The sequence below is a fragment of the Nansenia antarctica genome (genome assembly GCF_963989245.1).
Source record: "Nansenia antarctica genome assembly, chromosome: 14".
NCBI lineage: Eukaryota > Metazoa > Chordata > Actinopteri > Argentiniformes > Microstomatidae > Nansenia > Nansenia antarctica.
The window spans coordinates 9,855,213-9,875,399 of record NC_137684.1 but is presented as its reverse complement, the minus strand read 5'-3'; the positions used below and the strand labels follow the sequence as shown (position 1 = coordinate 9,875,399).

General features: G+C 44.1%; 2 protein-coding genes across 2 annotated transcripts in view; both read right to left on the bottom strand.

Annotated features, from left to right (window-relative positions):
* The window catches only part of LOC308169816 (L-fucose kinase-like), a gene marked incomplete at both ends in the record, with an annotated part of 31,142 nt that extends 25,852 nt beyond the window's left edge, over positions 1-5,290 (bottom strand). The window contains 5 exons of the mRNA XM_080544559.1: positions 943-1,016; positions 1,576-1,749; positions 2,132-2,233; positions 3,763-3,891; positions 5,189-5,290. Coding sequence (XP_080400685.1) covers positions 943-1,016; positions 1,576-1,749; positions 2,132-2,233; positions 3,763-3,891; positions 5,189-5,290 — 581 coding nt within the window. The remainder of the gene's footprint in view (positions 1-942; positions 1,017-1,575; positions 1,750-2,131; positions 2,234-3,762; positions 3,892-5,188) is intronic.
* Positions 5,291-7,402: 2,112 nt separating this feature from the next.
* The window catches only part of LOC308169815 (L-fucose kinase-like), a gene marked incomplete at both ends in the record, with an annotated part of 69,294 nt that continues 56,509 nt past the window's right edge, over positions 7,403-20,187 (bottom strand). Inside the window, 6 exons of the mRNA XM_080544558.1 lie at positions 7,403-7,474; positions 10,532-10,755; positions 11,545-11,644; positions 14,503-14,690; positions 14,944-15,063; positions 15,701-15,844. Coding sequence (XP_080400684.1) covers positions 7,403-7,474; positions 10,532-10,755; positions 11,545-11,644; positions 14,503-14,690; positions 14,944-15,063; positions 15,701-15,844 — 848 coding nt within the window. The remainder of the gene's footprint in view (positions 7,475-10,531; positions 10,756-11,544; positions 11,645-14,502; positions 14,691-14,943; positions 15,064-15,700; positions 15,845-20,187) is intronic.

Here is a 20,187-nt window from a genome sequence, read left to right as displayed (position 1 = left end):
CACCTGAGTACAACAGCTAGTCACATACTGTATCATGTTTTCAGTTTGAATAACATGCAATAATACATAGTTTATGCATGCAATAGTGGAAATAGCTAATTGTTTTCATATCGACAATGCGTGTACAGCCCACACAGATCTTGTAGAGGGATGTTAAGTAGTTATACTGAGAGTGGTGCTGCTGCTCCCATTCATGTCCCCTGGCATGGCTACATGGCTACATGGTAGCTCCCCGCCAGACAAAGAAAGCTCAAGAATGGAAATATTACTGAAAAAAGTGTCTAGATGAGCTGGGTTTCAGGTTTAAGGCAAGGTCAAGGGTCATGTTAAGGTTAATGTTAATGGAATGGAATGGAATGGACTTTATTTGTCATTGCTACAGTACAGGTACCAAACAACGAAATTTAGGAGGGGTGGCTCCCCTGGTGTTAGGAAAGGAAAAAGAAAACACATTTTAGAAAAAGCATAGATGCATAAAATCACAAGAAGGTAAGGAGCTGGTTTACATCAATAAAGGCTATGTACACAATCCACTGTACTATACTGCACAGATAGTCAACTAGGGTTGTCATATTGCACAAAAAGTATTTTTTCACATTATTTTAAAGTGTCACAGTTTGCAGGCTTGAAAATGTACATGTTTGTGCCTCAGCACTAGCTGCCATACAATCCGTCCGGACTGTCCTGGGCCCAGAACTTAGGCCTTTTCTGTGTTCAGGGCCTTGACGGCCCTGTGGTAGAAGCAGTTCTTCAGTCTGTTTGTCTTAGCGGCCGGGGTCCTGTACCTCCTGTTCGAGGGCAGCTTGACAAAGTGTACGTGCCCAGGGTGGGTCGGGTCCTTGAGACAGGGGGTGGGGTTAGTCTCTATTCATCTCTATGGTGGTTAGTCTCTATGGTGGTTAGTTTCTAAGATGGTTAGTCTCGCCACGCTATCAGTCCTACTGTATCTCAGTGCGGTCGTAGAGGTCTCTCCAACTGTGGTTGAGGAAGGTAGCAGTTCCATGGTCAGAGGCGACCTAGAGGAGAGGGAGGCGTGGGTGAGAGGCAGGGGCGGAGAGACGGGGGGTGTCTCAACTGTCTCTGCTCTACTCCTCAGATCCTTCTTAGCTGCACTAAGGAGCACCATAGGAGATATTTTCTGCCTGCCCTAATAAGACTGTACAACTCCTCCTCTGGCTGGCTCGATGGGGGTGATCAGAGTCAGGCTGGGGGATGTTAAATACATTACATTTTTACATTTTTGGCATTTAGCAGACGCCTTATTCCAAAGCGACTTACAATCAATACATTTGACTAAGCAATCCACCAAAATCATCAATCCACCAGTCGTAGCAGGAAGAGTAATCCAGCTCAGGCCCGGGGCCATTGATAGAAGGAAAAACCTTCTTCTATCACCTTCTTCTAAACCTAACCTTTTTTTTTTCATACTGGACTGTTCTTACTGTGTAATGTTTCAGTGGTTTGACTTGAAAACATGCTTCACTGTCCCGTTACTGACGCAGGGCACTGTAATGACATCATGAGCTACCGAGTGATGACATGAACAAAGGAGAGCAAGAAAAAGCGTTTTGTTACCTCAAGATCATCAGAAGCCCCCAGCGCTGTATAAACAGTGAGCTTCAGATTTCCAAGTTGTACACGGTGTCCCTGGATGATGATGTCATTAGTTAAAGCCAGCTTCCGGAGGTGCGATGAGGAGGTCACCTCCAGGCCTGACAATAAACAACCTGACTGGAGCTCTAGTGGACCCTGGGGGCAAAGTTCAAAGGTTAATCAGTGACTTGAATCATTTTCGAGTAGTCAGTAATATCAGCTGATGTTGATATGGTCCTAAAAAAAAAAGAATAGTTAAGTAATTACTTTTTGCATACAAGCCTCAGATATCCTAATGACAAGCTACTACATTTTTTCTACATTGAGATGATGTGAATGTTTGAAAAGGGGGTGAAGAATTTGTATAGGCGTTGTTAAGAGAAAATATAATAAATAAACCTCTCTTTCTTTCATGTACCCCATCGGGTACAGATCAGACCCTCAATAAAGGAAGGATGCAAGTTTGAACTATTCATATAGTGAATATGTGAATATGTCAGAATATGTAAACAGGCTCTGAGACTGAACGCCTCCTGACCTGCAGATGGCAGTGTTGGATGACTGCTCCTGTCGACAGGCTGACGTCCCCCTCCAGCACGCTGTTGATCACCCTGCCTCCATCGTCCACACAGCGGGGGTTCTAGAGGGATGGACAGACATCAAGACATCAGTCACCTGGAGTTTAGGATAAAATTCGCTTTGCTCTGCGTCGTTTGGAGCTGTGAGAACGCGCATTCGAAGTCGCTCCCGGAGCAAACAACCAACGCATGCTCCGCTTGAAAAGGGTGGTTTCGCTTCTAAAACGACGCATCGAGGCTGTCCATAGGAAAACAACAGCGCATGCGCGTTGATCTGGATAAGAGCGGGACGAATGGGCAATTTTAAATTTTTCTGATCAATCAACTAGCATGTCTGTTGCTTCGATAACGTATGTTACTTCGTTTACGTAAAGGGCTGTGAGAACGCAAATCAGAGAAATAATTTATGCAACAATGTTACAATCTCATCCACTTGAGGTCACGATTCGGACTTTCATGTGAGAACATGACCTTAGATTCATAGATAGAGCTCCAGTATGGATTCAAAGGTTCGCTTTAAACATATTTTGAAGCTATAATATGACACATGTATACAAATAATGTCGTAAAACAACCTTGCTATCCTGCAAGAATCAATGGGAATACTGTACATTATCATTAATTGAATTGACAATAGCAGTAACTAGTGCAGATTGTACCTTTAACAGTAACTTACAACTTGTTAAACTACATACAGTTTGATGGCACAGTAAACAAGATATGACATAGAAATAGGTTCAGGGTCAGCAGGAATAGGTTTCTATCTCTTGACATTGTCATCAAGTCATTGCCTATAAACAGACTGCACTTACATAGCGCCTTTATCCAAAGCGCTTTACAACGGCCTCTCATTCACCCATTCACACACACATTCACACACCAATGGCGGCAAGCTGCCATGCAAGGCCCCGGCCGGCCCGCTCACCGGGAGCAATTTGGGGTTCAGTGTCTTGCCCAAGGACACTTCGACATGTGGCCAGCCGGGGCTCGAACCGCCGATCTGCCGACCTCGCGATCATTAGACAGCGGCTCTACCTCCTGCACCACAGCCCCCCTTCCTGCGCCACAGCCGCCGCCTATGAGTTTTGTGAATGCAAGGACTGAATTGAAGCATACAGATATTCAGAGGAGGTGTGAAGAACGCTTTTCAATTGAGGCTGGTGAACTGTCCTCCAGTTAAATACTCATCTAATACGCATCTATCAGCTCTGTGTCCCTGGCAATGAGACTCATACCCTGAAGGCCTTAGAATGTGGTTCTGATTCCTGTCTGAATCTTCACTGTAACTGTCAATACAAATGAAAAATATGAGTGGGACTGCCCCACTCAGAAAAAATAACAAACAAACAAAAAGAATGTGGTTCTGGCATCACAAGATGTTTTCTCCGACACCTGGTCTTAAAACCACTTGACACACTCATGGGAATAAGGCTAGACAACTAGGTATAACCCTTCCTCATGTCAACTAGCTTCAGTAGTAAATAACTGTCTGTGCCACAGCTGTGTAAAGTTTGTAGTCATGACTGTTTGTGACATGTGATGTCTTCTGAGTGTCCTGAGGGTGTTATGAAGGAGGAGGGGGTTCCAGTACCTGTATGTGTGAGAGGGTGTCTTTCTCTGTCCCCTCGCTAGCCAGACGGGAAATATGCTCTCTCCCAGACATAGTCAGGTAGTCATAGCAACCACCTGGAACATAAAGTCTCGCGAGATTTAAATAAGCCTAGATTTTCCTTTAGCGACGTTGATGGAATACCCCCCTGTGTCCTCCTCACCTGTATTGATTTGACTGTTGTTGTTGTTGTTGTTTTTTTACTTTAGACCACATGCATCCTCTTTTAGTAAATGTATGTCTGTAAGTGGGCTGCCAAGAGTTAGTATCTAGGCCCGCTATACTACATTGCATTGGCTTTTCAGTTCAGACACAACCCATGAAAACTCCATTCAATTCTACCAGAAGGCAAGGTGTAGTAATAAGCATTGATTGATTGATTGAAAACTTTATTAGAAGATTTGCAGGAGTAGGTACATGAAAGTACATATTACATACAAGGTCAACTAACAGGATAAAAACCCAAGAAAGCCACTGGCTTATTTCAATTGGGGTCCTTGATTCTCAATTCATCGTGACATGTAAGACAGACAAAAAAAACTAGTACTATCTACAAGATAATACAGACAAATAACTAGTACTATCTACAAGATAAACATACATCCATCATGGGAAGAACAATATAACAAAACATTAGGTATGTACAGCGGGTAGGACAGGTGGGGACATACACCACAGGTGGGGGCGGGGGACAAAACACAAAGTATGGACAGTGGGTAGTTCGGGTCATTTAATCTGATTTTTGATTTAGAGGGTCCAGTTACGGATTGCAGCCTCCTGTAAATGTTTTTTGAGAGTGGTTTTGAAGGTGGGCAGTGTTTTGCACTCCTTTAAGATTGATTGATTGATTGATTGAGAATGTTTATTTTGGTCCCCTATACAATTCACAATACAGATATAAGAAAATGTACATAGTCACAATTTATAACATCAGGGCCAAAAAGGTGTAGGCTGAAGCCGTGGCTTATTGCGCCTACCCTTGCTTACATGTATGCATGTCCCCCCATGAATGCATAATCAAAACATTGAAACTTTTATAAGATTATAGGAAGGGCGTTCCACATTTTTACTGCATAGTTTGCAAACGAGTTTAACCCCTTGTTTGTGGTGCAACGCGGTTGAACGTGGTTCGTGGAGCTTCCTCTGGTATTGTATGTGTGGACGTTGTTCACTTTTTGGAAGTATGTTGACAGGTACTTGGGTGTCTTTGTGGTGTAGCGTATCTTGAAGACCTTGAAGCATTTCCCCATTACACGTCAAACTCTTTCAGATATATGAGGAAGTGTCTAGGGGAAATGTCTGGTGTTGGGAATTTGTCTGGTCTGGTGAATTTCTCGAAACATTCTAATCTTGCAAAACAAATAGCTTAGGTTGTTGTGTATGAGGTTCCAGACAGTCAGTCACCAACTCTGTGGTTGATATTGCAGATGGGGGACTCGAGCTGTCCAGGAGGGAGTGACTCCCAGTCGTCGATGACGGTGGAACTGAGCAAGGAGACTCTGGACACCATGCTAGACGGGCTGGGCCGGATCCGGGACCAGCTGTCTGTGGTGGTTGGAAAATGAGGACATTCACCTTTGGCTCTAGGGTGCATCTAAACACTCTAGAGTGGCCTATCGCCCTCCACTTCAACTGCATTGAACTCAAACCGTAGGGAAAGTAAAACCAGTATGGTGGATGCCTATAGAGAGATCAGCCGTCGGCTTTTCGCCAGTCTGGTTTTCACATCAAAAAAGAGGAATCGCCTCTACTATTTGGCTTATGCACACTTTGTTCAGTAGTAGGCGAAATATTTGGAAATGGTGGAACAGACTCCCAGTCACCTGGGGAAGAAAGAAGTCACCATACACACACAGTGTTTTTTTATTTTTATTTGATGAGAACAGAGTTTAACATTAGCCGATTTGCATTCACCATTTTATATTTTTCTTTCCCCACCCCCACAATGACAACAGAGAAGAAAGGAAAGATACTACATTCCCCTATTGGCCTGTCATCTTTTGAATCAGCAGACAGTGGCAACAATGTATTTTTATTCACTGTTTATTGTGTAAATAAATGAAGAGATTAACTCTGAAATTAGTCTGTGTAACCTCCCCAATCACACTGGTGGCACAGTAAAGCTGAATTCATTATATAAAAAAAACTGTTCTGGCTCACACTTGTGTAACAGTTTATCATTGTCTGCCTGTAGGTTGTGGCCCATGAGGGTCTATTTGAATATATGTAAAACAACAACACTGGTGCATTACCTGAACCATGGCGTTGGTTCTGTGAGAGCAGTACTGAGGTGCCTGTGTGATGCTTTCCACCACAGCACTCACTCACACTCACACTCACACTCACACCTTCCCTAAGCAAAACAAACACACATGGTGTGATGTTGCACCTGCAACTCTGAGCCAGACTGTGTGACTAGTCAACATGCAATAGTGTAACAGCTGATCCTCGTCCAACCAAGGCTGAATTCAAACCCATGTAACAACTTAAATGTAACATACAAGCTTGCACACTAACCATTAAAGGTGAAGTGTTAGATAAGTAAGATAATAAGATACGTTTTATCTCACACTGGCCACACATACTGAACATAACACATGCTATGTTTTCTAATAGCGGCAAATGTGTGCATATCCTTAACAAAGTGTAACATAGGTAAGCATCACAACACCAGGTTTTATAAAGGCTTTGTTTGGGCGCTCTTCAGTTCATGTTATTTATCATTCCTTACTTGCTACTGATGTACCATGGCAAGTTAGCACAACTGTAACAATCATATTGTACCTTTAAAGCAGCTATGCACAGCACTCCATGTCTCTGACCCATTTGTTGCGCTCAAGGAGAGGTATTACTTTTTCACAACATGATTACAAACTATAGTAGCTATAGTATAGTAATACGTCCTTATTTAGAGTCATATTAATCATGATCAAGGAGTAAATGACACAGTAGATGCTTTAAACCACAGCACTGGTTGATCTTTGTCCATATTTTCAGATCTCGGGAAGACAACGCCATCTTAGCAAACATACTTGATACATGAACACTAAACATAAGTTATGCTTTACTTTCAATCACATACTAAATGGCTCCGATGAGACATTTCATGCCCCATTTAAGTCTTAATAGGTGTTTGACACTGTTGAATGACAAAAGTTAGGTAACAATCTCTTAAAGCTAATAGTCAACTTCCAGACCGCTTGTTAAGCGGACTACCAGTAGATGCGCAACAGATATTACGAGGCCTGGATAATGATTTGACGTGTCAGTAACCACATCAATATGATCCGTGACCAGTATATTCAAGACTGAGTGGTTGTGTAACAGCATTTACGAATGGTGGTAACTTTGTTAAGTACTGTAACTTTGAGTCAGAGGGTTACTACTTAATAAGGTCCTCTGAGCTAACACTGCTTTCACATTTCATCTTTATAATTACTACTGAACACTCCAATAACAGTTAGTCTCACAACAACACTTGAGCAGATGTGTTGGTGGCAGTGAAAATTCCTTTCAAAAGGCATGTGCCAACTTAAGGAAGACACAGTGTACAGTAAGTAACGGGACAGTAAAGCAGTGGTGAGGTCCGTCCATGTTCATTCGTCTGTCCGCCCCGTCCGTCTCAGGAAGGCTCCAGCAGTGAGATCCCCTCCATGTCCAGCTCAACTGAATGGACAGTGAAGTCTCCAAGGCCCTGTGATACACAATAGGCAATGCTGGTTTGTTTTGGCTCCATAACAGGGTTCCTACAAGTTTCAACAAGTCAAATTTAATACCCTTTTAGGCCTTTTTCTAGACCTCTTTGAATATAATTTTAGACCTGTCGCAACATCACAGCTTTTTGTCATCCTCGAGGTGATGAAATTAGGGATTTCACTGCCATACAGACAAAAAAGTCTGAAGGATAATGAATATAAAATAAATAAGTCAGATAATTACTCAAAAGTAAATGTATTAACATTAACAGTTAACTGTAGAAAGTCACTTCAACGTGAAGAGAACAAAGTGCACAAAAGCTTCCTTGCAGGACAAGCTTTAATTAAAATAAAATAAAAAAACTTATTTTTTCTCCTTTTTTTAATCTCATCACCTAATTTTTTTGATTTAGGGTTTAAAAAAATCCCTTGCATTTAAGCCCTTTTTAGGCCTTATAAATCGGATTGATGGATTTTAGACAAAGGCTTTTTACGACCGGCGCAGGAACCCTGTTTAAACTCATGTAAAGACTGCCAACCAGAAGTTGATAGATCAGCTCTCTCTGCAGTGGTTCTCAAACTTTTTCTGTCAAGCCCCCCTTGGGAGGACAAAAAAAATTGTGAGCCCCACCTCACCCCCAAAAAACTGTCACAACATGGGGCAAGTTTACATTTATTGAACTGAACCACATAACACTGTCTCCCAACAAAAAACCTAAAAATACAAATAACACAATATAATAAATAAAAACAATAACAATATTTTTTGATTACAATTCTCAAGAAAATGAACACTAACAATCAAGAACATCATAACATTACAGCATTAGTGGCTGCAATGAGCCTGTTTGGCACTGCAGATCTTTTCAAACCGGGGTAGCAGGCCTGACACTGCCACTCTCAAGTCCTGCTCAATGTTGAGCCTAGATCTGTACTTTGTTTTCAGTGAAGCAACAGCTGAAAAGCCAGCCTCACAGAGATAGGATGTGGCGAAGGGAAGAAGGATGCCTAGTACAGCCCTCTGCCCTATGAGTGGATACTCCTTCTCCACACCAAGCCAGAATTCACTCAGTGTCTGACCATTGAACCTCAGCCTCAGGGTGGACTCAGAGGTCAGCTCGATGAGTTGGTCCTCTTCAGCAGAGCTGAAATCAGCAGGTGCTACAGATAGAGATACCTTATTTGTAATTAATTGCATATTAAACACAACACGATTCAATTTTACAACAATCCATTCCAGGTAGTTAGTTATTAACATACATACAACATTAATAAAATATAGGCCTACAGCACAAAATAGTCACAGTTATATTTAGTCATCAAAATTGCCTACCAACCTGCTGCTTTGAATGGATCCACCACCCAGTCATACTCAGCAGTGTTGTGTGGGAAGTATTTCTAGAACAATGCTCCCAGGGAAGAGATGTGTTGCTTCAGGCAGGGGATCACTGTGGTGGCATCACAATCACTGCTTTCTACAAACGTGGTCAGGTTCTGAAAAGGATCAGTATTTCCTTCATCAAGGCGCCTGCCCCACACCTCCAGCTTTCTGGTGAATGCGCTGACCTAGTATCTGCCAGGTGGGGTAGGTGTTTGTCTTTTCCTTGAAGCTGAAGATTCAGCTCGTTGAGCTTTCCAAACACATCACTGAGATAGGCCAGTTTCATCAGGAATTCTAAATTACTGAACTTGCTTGCAGATTCGTGCATTCCCACCTCCTCCATAAACACCCGAATCTCCTCTCTGAGCTCAAAGACTCGGGACAACACTTTCCCTCGGGAGAGCCACCTTGCTTCACTGTGAAACAGCAAAGCAGAGTGTTCAGCTCCCATTTCCTCACACAGTGCAGAGAACAGACGTGCTTTCAGCGGGCGGGTTTTGATGAAATTTACAACACCGATCACTTCGGTCAAAACCTCATTTAGCTCAGGGCTAAGCTGCCTGGATGCGAGCGCCTCTCTGTGAATGACACAGTGTGTCCATTGCGCGTTTGGTGCGACGCGATTTATTAGCGCCTGCAGTCCCTTCCTTTTCCCGGGCCATTGTCTGCGCACCATCTGAGCAAAACCCCACACAGTTCTCCCATTTCAGTCCGTGTTCTGTCAGGTAAGAGTCAAGAATCCCAAATAGCTCATTAGCTGTCGCTCTCCCTGTCACATGCTTGCAAAACAGCAAGTCTTCATTCATTGACTCCGAATCTACATAGCGGACATAAGAAATAAACAAGCAGTCCTTATTACTGTCAGTTGCCTCATCAACTTGCAATGCAAAACGTTTGTGTAGTTTCTCTGCGAGTTGTTCCTCAAGGTCCTCTGACATCTCACCTATGCGTCTTGCAATGGTGTCGTTGGACAGGGGAATGGTCTTCAATTTTGCAGCGGTTGTCTCATCAATCAAAGTTGACACCATATCCAGTGCAGCTGGGAGTATGAGCTCCTCAGCTATGGTGTGCGGTTTCTTGCACTTCGCAATTCTGTATGCAACCTTGAATGATGCTATTTGCGCTTTGGTACTTACGGATGCCGCTTTTGTCATAATGAGTTTCTTGCTTTCTGTACTCTGTAAGTTTTCTTTTAAAGAAGGCCAGTGGCTTCTTTGCATCATTGGGGTGTGTTGTCTCAAGGTGCCTTTTTAACTTGTTTGGCTTCAGGCTGTCTGCTGCTAATGTTCTGAGACATAGCACGCACAATGGTCTCTCCTCACCTCCCACCACATTCACGGTGAAGCCCAGTGCAAGCCTCGTCATACTTTCGAACGTTTTTGTTTTTTTTACCCATGTTTGTCGCATTTTCCGTTTTTGTTTTCGCTGTCCCTGTCAGAAATAACTCCATTCCGAAGATTATGAAGCTACAATTAGAACAAGTCAAAGAGTTCACCTGAGTGTTAATTGTTGACCTCCCCAGTCTGTCGCGTCCCACCAGTATTGCTATTGCGCCCCCTTCTGGGGGCGCGCCCCACACTTTGAGAACCACTGCCTTAATGACATGAATAAGTGCTCAGTAGGATATATGAATGCAACATAGTGGCCATTTCCGTTTCTCTCCTTCCGTACTCACGTGTGTATTGTTGAGGATGTGCCTCACTGTCTCCCCCTGCTGGGGCTGGCGGGTCAGCAGGTAGAGGAAGCCCCCCCCCCCAGCGCCGGCCAGGCTCTGCCCCAGGGCCAGGGGGCGGAGGGCGTCCATCATGGCCCGCACGGCGGCCGGCTCGCACCCGGGAGCCATCACCTTCTTCTGCTGCCAGGAGCGCTCCAGACACGCCCCCAGCCTGGTCAGAGAACCTTCCAGAAAGAGAGAGAGAGAGAGAGGGAGGGAGGGAGGGAGGGGGGAGAGGGGGACACTTCTTAAAACACACCTTTTCACAATGGCTTACTTGGTTTGATCTCCTGTATTTTGTTTGTTGTTATATCTGATTTTGCTGTTTTTATCTCATTTTGCTTTGTTGATTTTAATGTTTTGATATGTGGTTTTAAACTGTCTTGTAAGGTGTCCTTGAGAGCTTTGAAAGGCGCCCATAAATAAAATGTATTATTATTGTTATTTATTATTACTTCAACAAAAGAGAATATAAAAAGTTTCCCCAATGAAAAAGTCCCTGTTCATGCTAGCAAGCACATTTGCATTGTTATCTGGCTGGTCTCATGCTCAGTGTGTGATTGTGTTAATTTTACGAGTTCCGTCGAAAAGCTCATGTGCAGTACGGCCTGATTTTTTTAGATTTTTTTAGTGTCATTTGGTCACTTTTGAGTCACGTTGTGTTCAGTTACCCAAAACCGTGGCTTGGTCTGAGGGGGCGTCTCTCACTCACTCACTCACCAGCTGTCTCACTCTCACTCACTCACCCTCAGTCTCACTCTCTCTCACTCACCCTCACCCTCACTCTCTCTCACCCTCAGTCTCACTCACTCACCCTCACTCTCACTCTCCCTCAGTCTCACTCTCACTCTCAGTCTCACTCTCACCCACTCACCCTCAGTCTCACCCTCAGTCTCACCCTCACGCTCACTCACTCACCCTCACTCTCACTCTCACTCACTCACCCTCAGTCTCACTCACTCATCCTCACTCACCCTCAGTGCACGCACGGGCACACTCCTCTGCATTGTCCACCAGCTGTTCAGCGTTCTCCACGATGGCAGGGAGGCGGCTGTACCAGCTCCGCACCACATCCTGCCAAACACAACACAGTTTAGGTAGGCTACCCAATATTATCTCCCGGTCTCAAATGGTTAACAAGTGTTAGTGACAGAGAGAGATAGATTAGAGTTAGGTAGAGGAATGTAAAACGAACAGATCTAGGACAGACTTAATCCCTCATTACATATTCCCAAGATATTGCTGAAAGGTGACCTTTTTATTGATGTTCGATTACTAATATTATTTCAAACAGATAATTTCTTGAAGTTGATCACAGTACCAGAGTTTAGTATTCAGTATACAGCCTTTATGTATTTAGAATGAATATAAAACAAAACAAAAGTGGTGGAAAAAAAAGCCATCAATAAGATGAAAGGAACAGCTGATCTTGATGCTCTTGACCACAGATTTAGAAGAATAAACTCTATTACAAAGCCCCCTGGGATAGGGAATCTCCAACCCTTGGTTCTAAGAACAGCACTTAGGTGGGGTTTGAGAAACACTCAGCTCAGTCAGGACAAACCTTAACACGGCATTGACTCACATTAAAAACTGAGGTTTAGGGACGAGGCAGAGGGAAGAGTGATCAGTTTAGGACCTGTGGCTTCCCCTCCTCATCTCCTTTCCTCCACTGAAGTATCAGGACAGTCACAGGACAGGACAGGTAAGACAGTATTATTCCAGGTGGGCATTTACCACCGTTTTTGTTAGTCTTATCTTTAAAGAAGTGCAGATGAGCATAAATTAAGTAGATAAGGCCACTCTTAACTTATTTTGATTCCTTTGTTCAATAATTGAAGAGAAATTGCAGCATTGGCAGGAAGTGTTCTACTGCTACTGTATAATGTAAACAGGAAGTGGTCAGAAGTGGTATTACTGTGAAAGACACAGGAAGGACGTGTATGTTAGTGTAGCGACTAGATAGAGCCAAAAATAAAAAAGTTGCAACAAAAGAAACCTGTCTGGTTTCTGTATTGTAGGCAGGAAATCATGTATGAGACAGACAGCCAAAACCATGGGTTGCCTACTCATTAAGACATTGATGTAGGATTGATAGTCATCATTATTTTGTAGAGATATAGTCTCATCCCTGAGAAATAAGTTAACATGCACACCATATTCCTGTATTAATCGTAATACGCACAAGATTCGGGTAAGCGTCATGTAAACACGTGCAGAACCGGATTACGGCCATATTCCGATTGGAGAATATTCAGAATAAGACCCCTGGCATATACCTGTTTGAATCTGAATATTGTGACATGTATACACCTTAATCGGAAAATGTCGCTTTCCGGAATATTCAGTTACGTCTGCGCATGCTTTTCGCAGGGAATCCTGGGTTTTGTTGTTAGGGACAGCATAGCAAGCCACGATGGCGACTAGCAGGAGCCAGCATTTCTGGAGTGAGGAAGAGACTGCAGTCTGCCTTCAGATAATTAAAGATTTAAATATCATGGAGAAAACATAGAAATAGTGACCTAGTGATCTTTCAAAAAGTTTGTGAGAGACTGAAGCAGGGAGGTTTTGTTAGAACAGTCGACCAGGTGAGACACAGGGGGAAAACTCTCACGGTGGCTCTGGCTGGCATGAACGGCATAAGCTGGAAGGCGATACACTCGTTCGCCATTTCTTCTCGCTCTTGTCTTCCAATGTTGAGGACGAAGTGGATCAGCAGGAGTGTTGTAGTTAAATTGTGGTTCAAAAGCGCAAGTAGGAGAACACAATAATGGAGGACTATGTTGGAAACAAGCATTGTGGCCTAGCTGTGGGTTAACGCCCGCTCAGCGACCACAACCAAGCTACCAACGCTAACGTTACTATAGTAACAACTATTTCCGGATGAATTCATCTGAGTTTTATTTTTAAGATGGGGGCTCGAATCCCACTTCTGACATACACTTTTTACTGCATTTCGTTGTCTGACGCTTGTACTCTGCAATAAGTTGAATCTAATCTAAAAATGTATGTTTAAAATGATGGCATAATTTATTAGAGAACTGACATAACTACAATTGTGTTTGAAGCCTTTCTGACTAGTAAATGATGTTCTTCTAGCATTGTAACGGGACCCTGGATTTGGCATAGATTATTATTTCTTATGATTACTGATGGATAGATGATTCACTTACTTAGACAGATGTATATATTGCAAATCGATTTGCATGAAGGCTTCTGTTAAATGTCAAGAAAATAAACCTTCAATTAAAATCAACCGCTCTCACCTGAGGCAAGGTTCAAACCAGCCAGACTATTTGTTTTAACCTTTGAAAAGTTTATTGAACAAATTGTGGAAATACCAGTTCATGCCCTATGTGTGGAAACAACGAATCAAGCTTTTGAGAAGACAAACATCTTCCTTCTATAGACAGACGCTCTCCAGAGACATGATGAGTTAATGTGGGGTTCAGAATGAAAAAAACGGTAAATGGACTGACTTATATAGACGCCTTATTCCAAAGCACTTTACAACAGCCTCTCATTCACCCATTCACACACACATTCACACACCAATGGAGGCAAGCTGCCATGCAAGGCGCCGGCCGGCTCATTGGGAGCAATTTGGGGTTCAGTGTCTTGCCCAAGGACACTTCGACATGTGGCCAGCCGGGGCTCGAACCGCCGATCTGCCGACATTGCGATCATTAGACGCCGGCTCTACCTCCTGCGCCCCAGCCGCCCCAAATGGAGGAACCAGAGGAGGATCAGGGAAATAATGACAACCGGATTTCCTGTGTAAGCACATCCCTCCTGTTCTGTCTATAGAACACAGAAGCCAATTGTTGAGCACACGATAAGCTGGAAGCACGGGAAACATGTCATCTGTCAGAGGAAGGAACATGTCTGACTTAAGAGACGAGGCTTCATATCAGTAAGAGATGTGTGACTACCTGCAGTAGGTTCCGTGCTAGCCGTGTCTTGCCGGTGTAGACCAATAGGAGGTGTTGCTGTAGAGAGACCAGGAAGTCCTGGGACAGAGCAAGACGTTCCACTTCCACCCAGAGGGGGAGACACGCTTTGGACCGTGCCACCTTCACCCCCCCCACTAAACCCCCCACCTGGTCCTGCCATCCACCACCTAGGAGACGGTGGGAGGGACGGAGGGAGAGAGGGAGGGAGAGAAAAACACAAAGAGAGAAGGGGGGGGGTGAATACTCACCAGCGAACAACCTCAAGCCCCAGATTCAGATGGCAAACATGATCAATGTGCAACACAGTTATGGAACAGAATGAAAACACCTCCAAACCCCACATTCAAATCAAACGAAGCCTTCATGCATATAACTTTGTGTGTGTGTGTGTGTGTGCATCTTGAGTGTGTGTTATCTGACCGGTGGTTAGCATCTGCTCTAGGTGCAGGACAGCGTGGATGAGGGAGTCTGTGTCGTAGGTGCGGCCGGTGCATCTGTACACAGCTGCCAACACCGCCCCCGCCAGGATGCTGCTGGTACCTGCAGGTAGGAGAGGAGAGGAGAGGAGAGGAGAGGAGAGGAGAGGAGAGGAGAGGAGAGGAGAGGGGAGGAGAGGAGAGGAGAGGAGAGGAGAGGAGGGGTTAAGGGAGTTGCATTCAGATTCTTTGAGAATTTTGAATGATTCTTTCTTTACCTATTTTTCTTTAACTCCACAAAGATCAAATTACGGATGGGAAAGAGAAGTAAGAAGGGATAAAGCTGAAATGTACATGTCAGACTTTACAGGAAGTAACGGCTTGTTGTTCCCTTGTATTAACATTCTTCTGGCATTGGCACGCAATTGCTCGAACGCATTTTGCATGACAGTGGACAAGCGTGTTGCGTGTGTCAACCTTTCCTCTCAGAGGTAATAGCCCATAATAATAGACCATAATAGAAATAGACCATAATAGACCATAGCCTCCTCCCAGCACCATGGCGATCAGACCTGTGTCAAAATAGTATTTGAAAAAAATTCAAATACTTTGAGCGTTTGCTTTAACCTTATGGGTTTGTCTTTGCACTTTTGGGACTATTGCATTGGCTCCACTGCGCTAGACCAACTCAGTCAAACCCAGACTGTTTCCACCCGGGTCTGACGGCTCTCTCTCTCTCTCTCTCTCTCTCTCTCTCTTACCCAGTCCAGAGCCGTGGGGCAGCAGAGACCAGCTGTGGATCTCCACCCCCCCTCCCCACCTCTGCAGCAGCTGCTCCTCCAGGGGCTGCTGGGAAGGGAAGGTGACCAGGCCGCTGCACACACACACCGCCTTCAGCAGGGCACCTGACACACACACACACACAAACACACACAGGGATAGAGTTATACCGTCTCATTTTGTTTTCCAAACTTGTGATATGACGTTACCATGGGAAGATGGGACACATCAGAGTGGAGGTCTTAACGGGTCCACCCCCGAACCAGAAAACTTCCTGACTCTGGGTCCCGGCTCTGACTCAGGGTTCCCACACCTTCTGAGACATCAAATTCAAGCACCTTTCAAGGACTTTCAAGACTCAATTCCCTCAAATTCAAGGACCCAACACGGCATCGTTTGAGACAGATAGTTTGAGACGGTTTAGAAAGAGTGAACTACCCTTGTAATAGTCTATGAACTAATCAATAGTGCAGTGTAAGCTAATATTATACATAATATATGTATTTGTCATTTCTCATCCTCTTGGAGCAGGGGAGGGGGAAATGGAAACTCAACATGGGAACATCTATGGTGGCCCTTAAAGGTCAATTAATTTTAAAGCAATAGTTATTGTTGCTTGAATGCAATACCCATTTAAAGCCCATGCAAGAGGTTATTTTCATTATGGCTGTGTTCGTGAGGTGGCTGTGGTGCAGGAGGTAGAGTGGCGCAGGAGGTAGAGCTGCCGTCTAATGATCGCAAGGTTGGCAGATCGGCGGTTCGAGCCCCAGCTGGCCACATGTCGAAGTGTTCTTGGGCAAGACATTGAACCCCAAATTGCTCTCTATGAGCAGGCCGGCGCCTTGCATGGTAGCTTGCCGCCATTGGTGTGTGAACAGTATATACAGGAATCTTGAGGTTCATTTCAATACCTTTCTAAGACCTTGTCAATATTTTTCCAGACCTCACCGCCACTTCGAGCTGTAACCGTTTACATCAGTGACACCTTTAACTTAACAGTTTTAGTTTGCAATAGACTAGACCACTATCATACAACAGAATTCAAATAGGCTGGGAAAAATTAAACCAAAGGCAAGGTTTATTAAAAACATACATGCACACACACACACACACACACACAGATGCATACGTACACACACACCACACATACACGTACACACAAACAGACAGATATACACGCACACACGCACGCACGCACACAGTCAGTTAGGGCAGCATACTCTCACCAACATGCATACATATGTTTCAATACAGTAGACCTAATGTAGGATAAATAACATATCCTGTCCATATAACATCCCAATAACTCTTAGTTAAACAAAAAGGGATTTAAGAAACAAGACGTAATGTGACTCATCCCACCAAGGGAGACACGTCCTAGGACCATCTCCCCTCCCTAATTCACCATTTGAACAACAACAGTGTTCTCAGACAGGTTTGGGTTTGGTCATGACATGCTCCACTCAACCCAAAAAAAGATCTTGACAGTTCATGACTTCATGTGCCTCAGCTCGTCTGATTTCGAGTCCAGCAGCTTCTCAGTTTCGACCAGTGTGTTCTGTTTTTCTTTGCATCTTCTTCTCAGGGTGTTTGATTTTGTGAGCAGCTGGGCCAGCATTAATGATCCACATTTCCCCTCTGCCTGCTCGGCTAGCTGATCAGCATCTCTTTGGAGGGAGTGGCACACCTCTGTCAGAACCTTTTTCTTTTTCTTCAGGTCTTCTATGTCCTCTAGAACGGCTTTTCTCTTGAGGCCCTGTGCAGAACTCAGTTTCTTCCTCCGTTCATCTTCCAGGTAAATCCTGTACTTTGACCTTGCAGAGGCTACTGAACCCATGAACTCCTTGGTGAGAGGTACCTTGAGAACACCCCCACAGACACAGACCTTGTCGCAGATCAACCTCAAAGCTTCCATCGACCTTTCAAGGATGTTGCACGTTTCAACCTCCTTGTTGATGGAGAATCCTCTTTCTACCATGGCTTGTCCATGGGACAGAAGTAGAAGGCTCTGAGAAAACTTGGACAGCTCAGGGTAAGACTGGCTGAGTGCTGAGTGCAGGAACACATCAAGCCGCTCCTTCAGGGGCTGAAAGGAGAGGAATCTCTCATCTCTCGCCTCAAGAGAGAGAAAGCTCTGGAACTGTTGGACGATCACATCACCTGGAACAGGGGAAATTAAATAAATATTACTAATAGGTTAAATTAAATTCTAGTCATTTAGTTAATCTTTCATTGGACAAATACACGGCACAGTGTCTGTAAAGTAATTAAAAGGAAAGCAGTGTAGTGTAGATATCTTCTGTGTTACTATTATTTCATTCGGATGCATTTGACACTTTCACACAAAAGAATGCACAGAAAATGGTCTTAGCCTACAGTAACCTATCCACTTCTACTCTCCGTATATTTTTCCTACCAGCTGAGACGCCTCCTGCCAACTGCTTGTCCTGCAGCATTGTTTGTACTGTTGTCTTCATCTTTGCGAGGCACCACTCTGCATCTCTGTGCATGCTTGTGGGATCCAAACATCCAATGGCCCTGATCACTGGAATTTTCAGGGGGCTTTTCTCCTGCACTTTCTTAACCATGTTAACCAGGCCCTGCATGCACTCTTTCCTGAAGGTGAGCACAGAAAGCTCACCTACCCTGCTTCCTGGCTTGCCCTGAAGTGCCCGTGACAAATAAGGAACAGACCATAAACATAGGCTATAAATTATGTAGAAGGTAAGCTTTATAGTCTAAAAAAAGTTTCTCCATATCCGCTATTATTATTATTATTATTAATTAATAATAATAATACAAACAGCAGAATAAGATGTACAAATTGTAGTTGGATTGGTGTACAGATAGAGCAAATCCAGACATACATCCCTGAAAAGAAAATAGGCAGTATCAAAATTACCTTGATGGCAGTTTCAGCACCCGGGCCTATGTCAACATCCTTGTAGGATACCCTGTCCGCCTCATCAGCCACGTCAATTTTGGTCAGCTTCAGGGGAGTGGCGTCTTGCAGGAGCTCCCCCTTTACAAACCGCCGCAGGAGACTCTTAAAAGGATATAGCAAGCAATCAGTGACAGAACTATCCTACTAGCCTACCATTAAACAGATAATTGGTGTGAGTGTGTGTGTTTCTTTGCATCAATGTTTTATCTCAAGCGACTTGGCCAATCTATGTAAAACTGCACATGGCATTGAGGATGGATTGGCAGAGGGGCACTATTTTGCAGAGTTGTGGACCACCACAAATCCACGGGTATGGACTAGTTAATATAGATTAATCATAGTTGAATTAGGCCCTAGTGTAATGACTACCTTCAGCAGCTCACTCAAATCTTTGGCCAAGAAGGGCAGAACTGGCTCATCAGTTTGATAGTTGGTCAGGAAGGGCCTGAAGGTCCTGGATATCGCCAGGAAGAACTGGAGCTTGGCGATGATGAGGGGATCCGCTTGTGCTGCCTCAATGATGTCGTAAGAGGCAGTACCGGGGTTTGGGAGCTTCTTCTGCTTGACTGCATCCATGTACATCATGATCATTGGCCACACTAGAATTGCCCTCTCTGACACAGGGACATTTTCAACCCACCTGTGCAAAAATGGACAATGTCAGGTCACTCCAATTTTAATTGTGTCATTTTACTTCATTGTTGCCACATAAAAACACAGACATTTCAGGCCAAGCCCTTTCTCAATGTGTATTCTCAACCTACCCGTGGCCACAGAATGGTAGCGGAAAGCAGGTGGACCCAGTCAAGGCAGTGAAGTCTTCCCTCCTAGCTGGAACATTGTGGAAAAGGAAATGGAGTGCTCGAAGGAGCTTGTCCAGCTGCCACATAGTAAAACCTGCCTTCACTGCATTGTGGATGGTGTGAAGCCCACAGCTTCCAACATTGACTAGATGAGCACCATACAGCTCAGCATGCTCTTTCTGGAGGAGGTCTGCCAACTTCAAGTTGACATTTGGGCCGTCCATACTGATGGATAGAAGCTGCCTCATATTGAGTTTTGCAACACATTCCTGTGAATAGACACAGCAATTAGTATTTAATGACAATATTCATTAAATGTTTATTCTTGAAATACACTGCCATTCAGACATTCAGTAAGATATTAACTATAGCCTAATTTCCACTCATCATTATATGTAAATTACTTCCAAGCCATTCAAGCTAAACTGAACTGCTAGCCTGGTCACCCAACTTCACTCCTCAAGAATAATGAAGACAATTTGCTAGTTAAAGGACCCACAATAACCACACACACACACACACACACACACACACACACACACACACACACACACACACACACACACACACACACACACATCAATCAATCAAAATCACACATCCAACAGTAACCTTATTACACCACTCTCTGTGTCACATTTATCCCTAGGGATACATTTTTATCCTTACTGACAGACAACCACCCTCTCTACCGTCCATGCCTCCTCCTCCCCAATCCCAT